The 7873-nt window shown below is 48.3% G+C and overlaps 1 protein-coding gene across 6 annotated transcripts in view; it reads left to right on the top strand.

The window, feature by feature from the left end:
- SLC8A3 (solute carrier family 8 member A3) overlaps window positions 1–7873 on the top strand; it is a 139189-nt gene that overhangs the window by 20218 nt on the left and 111098 nt on the right. For all 6 annotated transcript variants that reach the window (XM_082733984.1, XM_082733981.1, XM_082733980.1 and 3 more), the window contains one exon: window positions 598–2443. In XM_082733984.1, the coding sequence (XP_082590110.1) occupies window positions 660–2443 (1784 nt within the window). In that variant the 5' untranslated portion in view covers window positions 598–659. The remainder of the gene's footprint in view (window positions 1–597; window positions 2444–7873) is intronic.

A 7873-nucleotide genomic window follows, 5' to 3' on the forward strand; every position in this document is an offset into this window, starting at 1 on the left:
TGTCTGTCCTCTTGATTTCCCAAGAAATGTCAGAATTACAGCTTGCTTGTAGAAGTTTTGCATTCAGGGAAGAAGTTTTTCCCAAGTGGGCTCAATTGCATGCAGAGTGATGTGTTCTATTTCCGGGGGAGTAACCCATGAGAAAAGTTCAGCTCCATCTGTACTCTTCTGGCACACGTATGTCATGTAGAATTCTTGAGTATGACAACAGCGGGGGGAAGAAGCCCCCAAACCCTAGAAACACTACAAGGAATGAAGATTTGGGTCATGCTTGGCCTATTTTCAGTTGATTCTTGAGAACTCTCGCGGATAACAGTGGGGTTTGGAGACAGGACTGGAAGGGTATCACTTATGTTTTCATTACCAACATTCCCAGCTCTTTTAAGCCATTTTTCACTGAGTCTCCACCAGATGGTCCTGCGGACAGAGTCGCTATTCGTGCCTCCCATTGACATCTTTTTTTCCGAGTGAGAGACTGCCCCATATGTTAGTGCAATATGTCGCTCAAGGTGAAACATCAATTTGTATTGGTGGGAACCTGCCATTTGCTGTCCCCCTTTTTCTCATGCCTTTCCCTGCCTCTCTGGTCTTTTCTAGGTCTCTGGCCTGTCAGGAGGACCATTGGTGCTGCAGTGGAAGCCAGCGGCTAAATCTCGTGTATGGCGTGGTTAAGGTTGCAGCCTCTCACCTCTGCCTTCCTCCATTTTGGGCTGATTACTTTTGTGCTCTTCCTGAATGGTCTTCGGGCAGAGGCTGGTGGCTCAGGGGAGGTGCCCAGCACAGGACAGAACAATGAGTCCTGTTCCGAGTCATCGGACTGCAAGGAGGGTGTCATCCTGCCAATCTGGTATCCGGAGAACCCTTCCCTTGGGGACAAGATTGCCAGGGTCATTGTCTATTTTGTGGCCCTGATATACATGTTCCTTGGGGTGTCCATCATTGCTGACCGCTTTATGGCATCTATTGAAGTCATCACTTCCCAAGAGAGAGAGGTGACTATCAAAAAGCCCAATGGAGAGACCAGCACAACGACGATTCGGATCTGGAATGAAACGGTCTCCAACCTGACCCTGATGGCCTTGGGTTCCTCTGCTCCTGAGATCCTTCTCTCTTTAATTGAGGTGTGTGGTCATGGGTTCATTGCTGGCGATCTGGGACCTTCTACCATCGTGGGCAGTGCAGCCTTTAACATGTTCATCATCATTGGCATCTGCGTCTATGTGATCCCCGATGGAGAGACTCGCAAGATCAAGCACCTGCGAGTCTTCCTCATCACTGCTGCTTGGAGCATCTTCGCCTACATCTGGCTCTATATGATCCTGGCAGTCTTCTCCCCTGGTGTGGTTCAGGTTTGGGAAGGCCTCCTCACTCTCTCCTTCTTCCCCGTGTGTGTCCTTCTGGCCTGGGTGGCAGATAGGCGACTGCTCTTCTACAAATACATGCACAAAAAGTATCGCACAGACAAACACCGAGCAATTATCATAGAGACAGAGGGCGACCACCCCAAGGGCATTGAGATGGATGGAAAAATGATGAATTCCCACTTCCTGGACGGGAACCTGGTGCCTGTGGAAGGGAAGGAAGTAGATGAGTCCCGCAGGGAGATGATCCGGATTCTCAAGGATCTGAAGCAGAAACACCCAGAGAAGGACTTAGATCAGCTGGTGGAGATGGCCAATTACTACGCTCTTTCCCATCAACAGAAGAGTCGTGCCTTCTACCGGATCCAAGCTACCCGTATGATGACCGGCGCAGGCAATGTCCTGAAGAAGCACGCGGCGGAACAAGCCAAGAAGGCCTCCAGCATCAATGAGGTGCACACCAATGAGCCTGAGGACTTTGTCTCAAAGGTCTTCTTTGACCCGTGCTCTTACCAGTGCCTGGAGAACTGCGGGGCTGTCCTCCTGACCGTGGTGAGGAAAGGGGGGGACATGTCCAAGACCGTGTACGTGGACTACAAAACAGAGGATGGTTCTGCCAATGCCGGGGCAGACTATGAGTTCACAGAGGGCACTGTGGTTCTGAAGCCAGGAGAGACCCAGAAGGAGTTCTCGGTGGGCATCATCGACGATGACATCTTCGAGGAGGATGAACACTTTTTTGTGAGGTTGAGCAACGTCCGTGTAGAGGAGGAGCAGCTGGAGGAGGGGATCCCTCCGATAGTCCTCAATAATCTTCCATTGCCCCGGGCCATCCTGGTATCCCCTTATGTGGCCACAGTCACCATTTTGGATGATGACCATGCAGGCATTTTCACGTTTGAATGTGACACTATTCATGTCAGCGAGAGTATCGGTGTCTTGGAGGTCAAGGTTCTGCGGACATCAGGTGCCCGGGGCACGGTAATCGTCCCCTTTAGGACAGTAGAGGGGACAGCCAAGGGTGGTGGTGAGGATTTTGAAGACGCGTACGGGGAGCTGGAGTTCAAGAATGATGAAACAGTGTAAGTAACTTTTCCATATTCTAGCCCCCTCCATCCCTTGCCATCTCTTTCTGTCCCTACAGTTTTTCCTCATATCGCGTCAATGTCAAACTCGGGTCCCAGCACAGGTGTGCAAGATTTTCAGCAGGCACCACCAGCAGGGTCCATTTCCAGACCTTCCTTCGGTTTTCTCACTTTAAATGGTCTCTGGGCAGGGAATTCCCTGGCAGGATTGAAGGATGCAGAATAATCCGTCCACTGGAACTCAGAATGATATGGCCAGTGGAGATGTGGGATGACAGAAGTTTTGATGTCAGGTTTTGGAGAATTCTTGTGACTAAGCAGGAGCTAGGAGGCCCGTTGGTTCTCTCCTTCCTCCCCTCCTCACACCAGAGGCTCGTGTGAGCCTTGAGGCTGAGCCTTTCCATCCTGAGGCAGAGCCAGCCCAATCAGGGCATCCTCGGGGAAGCAAGTGGCACTGGGTTTTTTCCCCCCAGGGCCATCATGAGGTTGTATTTTATAACCAGATTTCAGGCATCTCTCCTTCAATTTGGAAATTGCAAGGTTGGTTGAAACTTGGCAATCTCTGTAAATGCCTGTAGGCTGTTTTATGGTATGAGACTTGCCCAGGCTAGGTGAGATGAGTCAGTATGGCTTGGGTACGGGACACATCTTGCAGAAGCAGAACTCCCAGAGCAGTGGCCACCTGTCTTTGGTCCCAGGTGTGAGCTCTAGAATCTGACTAAGGAACATAGCAGGCACCTCTCGGGAATTGCGGGAGAAAATACACCTTTGGTGTGGTCATCTCTTTTCACGATCTAGAATTCTCCCAGAAGACTTCTCAGGTTCATGGCCCATTTCGCCCTTCAGACGTGGTGTGTGTTCGCACTTCCATGACCTTGATCACTGTAAGAGCACTCCCCAATGAACCTTCCTGTACTAGGTGTTCTGGGGTTCGTTTTGTTTTGGTTTGGTTTGGTTTGGTTTTTCTCAGATGAATAGCTTTGAAGAAGAAACAGAATGACTTTCCCCAGAATTTGCAGCTTACGGGAAGCCAGTCTTTCCAGGGTGGCCAAGGGGAGGGTGGGAACTTGTCTCTGAATTCCTGCTCATATCCACAAGCAGGAAGCCATCGCAGGAGGGGGCGTGAAGTACAAAGGGAGCATCTAGGAAGGGGGGATGTCAAACTGCTCCAAGAGCCTGCTAAAGACACTGGGAGTGGGAAATGAAAACATACAACTTGAAGGAGAATGAAGAATGGAACACACAGAGAGGGGAGCCCCTAAGACTGAGGGGGAGGAGTCTCAGAAGCGCTTCCTCCAGGCCCAGGCAGGGGGCAGGGCGCCCAAGGGGTTGGGAGGTGCTGACAGTAGAGTGGAGTGAGGCCCCTCCCCGGGACTGTGCTCTTGTCCTCCCTCAGTCTTTTCCTGATAACGTGACTCTGGGCAAGACGTTTAGTCTCGGCTTGAGAACTAAACTCTCTCATCTGCAAAGTCAGAACAACCATACTTTCCTTGCCTGGAGGCAGGGTCGGATCTTTTTGTGGATCCTGCCCAACTCTAGGACTTTCTGTACCATAGACATGGGTACCCAGCAAATAGGTCCTATTTGTACCAGCCAGATACGGAATAGGGATACTGTCTCTTGAAGTGAAATAGCCATTGACAAATTGATTGATTAGAGCTCTGTGTAGTCATTTCGCTGGGAGGGATAATCATTCGTTTACCCAAGTAAAAACCTACATCTTCTGGAGAATACTGTCCAACTGCCCATTTCTGTGTGCTCTGGAGAGAGGGTTTCTACATAAAAATGAAGGACAGCCCTTGTTGGGAAGACAGACTCCATGCAACTTCTTGTGTTTATGGCAACGACAGTATGTAAGAGGTTATTGTTGGGTGTTAAATGACATCAAAACTCCAGCACTGACTGTGATTTGAGGGACTAGTGGTTTCTCGAATTCGGTACCTACCTATCACAGGCACTGAAGAGTCCTTTTGGACAGGTCAGAAGCTTGGCACCCATTAACAGTTGTGTACTTTGGATCTCTGAGTATGACTAACCCTTCCTCAAGCCTATTTGTGTTTTCGGCTTGATTAATATCTTGGTGTAAATGGGCTTCTGAATGATCCCTTCTGATAGCAGTTTTAAATGTAGCTCGAGCTCCACACGTCTGACATGCAGGCCCAGCTCTTCCAGGGCTCGGGGAACAGGCTAGGTTGCCAGCTATTTTTTAGGCATGAGTAGACCTTAGCCTACCTTTTTGGTTTTCTTCATTGCAGAAGAATGAGTCCATAACCTGCTAGTCACCTGTCTTTGCATCGCAGCTCTACCCTTCTTACTTTAGGTTATGATTTTGTGAGAGGCAGTGGGAGGTACCGGAAAAAGCATGGGCTGTAAATACTCTGGGTTATGATTCTGGTTCTAGTTCTGATTTCTCCAGGTAGCCAGGGGAAATTTTATTAATTTATGAGATTATTTCCTCATTGGTAAAGTAGGGATAATACGATTTCTCTTGCAAGGCTGTCGTGATGATTCAAGATACTGTATGCTGTGTTGTTTGTATATGGTAGGTACTTAGGAAATTAATAGGCCATTAATAATAATATCAGTGAGTTAACAATATTCTTTAGAAGACACTGTTGAGATGATTGGGCTACTTGGATTGCTCTGTGACCCTAATTCATTAACTTGCTGGTTTTGGGGTGACTGTAAAGATTCCTAATCCAGATTCCTAAAATATTAGAGCCAGAAAAGAACTTAGAATAACTTCTAGAGGAGTGTTTCTCAAATTTTAACGTGCTTCTGAACCATCCAGGACGCTTGCTAAAACGCAGATTACAGTTCAAAAGGTTGAGAGAAGGGCCCGAGATCCGACGTTTCTAACAAGCTCCTGATGCCTTTGGTCCCAGCTTAGAGCTGAAATGCTCTAAAATCCCTGGGCCAAACCCTGAGACCAGGGAGGGAAAGTGGCCTTTCCGAGGACTTGCTTAACTGAATCAGGAAGGCTTGCATTCCAGTTCCAGCTCGGGACTCCAGCTTAGCCAGAACCCGGCTTCTGCTGAGACCTTGCTGGTTGTAGCACTAGTCTGGAGGCTGAAATGGAAACCCCCGACGTACCTAGCCGGAAGCTGGGTGAGGCCTGGAGCACTTCCACCTTCCAGTCCCTCCCTCTCCCCGTAATTTGCTTTGCTCACCAAGCTTGGGAGCGCTGGCAGTGTCGCCCTCAGTCAGGGCTTCTAAAAACCTACTCAGGTTGGAACCAGGCCTGTGCTCTGCCGATACCATTGGGCTGTGAATTCAGTTGTTTGGTTTTAGGCTTTACTTCTTCAAAGATGTCCTTAGCACCACGGGAGGATAGGAGACCCATGAACTCTGAGGTCTGACACACAGATGTGCACCTGTCACTCCCCAGCTGTGTAACTTGAACAAGTCATTTCACCTGTCCAGGCCCTAGATACTCAGTTGGAATGTCAGGAACAGCGCTCTTTCTCCTGCAGGGGAGTGGTAAGCATACGTGCAAACATGAAGACAACGCACCTGCACCCCGTGCCTGCTCATCGAAGGTGCTCAGCCATTCAACAAACACTTATGAGATGTCTGCTATGTACCAGATGCATTCCTGGGGACAGAGATAGATACATGAATAGGACAGACGGGCATTTCAGCTCTCAAGCATCTTCTCCAGTGAAGAGGCTACTAGGTATGCAGACAGATCAAAACACTGGGAGAAGTGCTCTGGTTGAGAGACGCTCAATAAAAGAGAAATGAAAGCTGTCCGCTGTGTGTGTGACACCACAGAAGCTTCTACAGCAACCTTCGCGGAGGACGTGACAGTGAAGCAGTCAGAGCAGGGGTGGGCGCCTGACGCCCTTAATCCCACATTCCAATAAACGCTTGACATTTGAGAGAGAGCCTGTTGACATCTTAATGATCTAGAAGAATCCCCACCTCTGTGACTACCACTACAGTACCTCCTTAGAATTACAGCCTCCTGCAAACAATAACAAAACCTCATGGAGATACACGGGTGTGCTGTTGGCCCGTTCATCTCGCTCCCTAAACCTGCATCTGCTCCTGTATCCCAGACTCACGGGGTGTTTCTGCAGAATAACAGAATATTGCAGCTCACAGACCTTTGGGGTCTCTCTCTGAGAATACTCAGAATCTCCAGTGTCAAAGAGGCAAAAGCCAAAATCTAGCACAATTAAATGGCATAGGCCTCTGTGGAAGAGAAGAGCATATTAGCTGTGCCTCATAGCTTCCCGTCCAATTAGAATGTTAAATCCTGAAGGTATCTGACCTCCCGCTGTTCTAAATTATGAAGCTGAGATTCAGAGAGGGAAAGTGACTTGTCCGATATCACACAGCTAGACAGGTTAGAAAGTTAGAGCTGGCGAGGTCTTTTTGGAGCCTACTGATTTAACGTCTCCCCCTCCCGGTTTGGACTTTCTTATTTTTATCCATCGGAACAATGTTAACTTTGGAAAGGTGCTCGGGAAGTACAGATCCAACGGTATGACATGACTAATATCCTAATTTAGAATAATAACATATTATGGACTATTTTTAATCTCTTGGCTCACCTTGAGACTGTTTAGGAAGAAAAATAGTGAACCCATAGAAATTAAAAAAAAAAAAAAAACACCAAAAACCAACCACTGTCTTCGAGATCTCTTCCTGAGAAAAGGTGTGACAAGCATAGCTGGGATGTCTTTTAGACAGTGCTGGTAACTTGTAGACGGGACCTTGTTCCATGAAAATAATGACAATCTTTCAAAATTCTTCAGGCCATTCTCTTCCAGTTGTGCTTTCTCTGTAAAGTTTCCACCCCGGGGAATCTTTCCATCAAAATCTGGCATGCTCCAGGACAGTTTGCACCTTCTCCAAATTAACTGGAACACAGTAGGCCTTTTCTTTCTCTTTGGCTCAGCAGGGTGTTTGGACAGTCTCTTCCCTTGCCATCGGGGAGATTATTTGACCCTAGAATGCCCTTCTGGGCTTGAAAAGAGTCACAGCCTGCAAGGTTAGTGAGGGTAGGAGCAGGGTGAAGGTCACAGTCATGCTCCCTCAGGCGGCATCCCTCCCTTTAACTTTCCTTCTGCCCCCACTGCCCGACTTCTGGTAATGAGATCGCTCTCCAGACAATGGTAAACAGTGGGTTACCAGAACCCATGGCTTCATGGGACTCACAGAGGAGCTCCGTCTGTGGCTCCGAGTGGTCCTGACGAAGGGAATTTATAGCTCAGCCAGCTGTGGAATGGAGTACTTAATAGTACGAGGGAACATATCAGATAGGGCTGCTCAACTCTAGTGCTTTCCCTTCTGGGCCCACAGGAGTGATGAAAGGCTATGTGGCCTTCTTAGCAGAAGCTTTGGATAGTGTGCCCAGAAAGACCTTACATCCTGATCATTTTTTTTTTTTTTTTGTAATTACTGAAATGGTCAAAGATG

This window comes from Mustela nivalis (assembly GCF_964662115.1).
Source record: "Mustela nivalis genome assembly, chromosome: 6".
In the NCBI taxonomy this organism is placed as follows: domain Eukaryota; kingdom Metazoa; phylum Chordata; class Mammalia; order Carnivora; family Mustelidae; genus Mustela; species Mustela nivalis.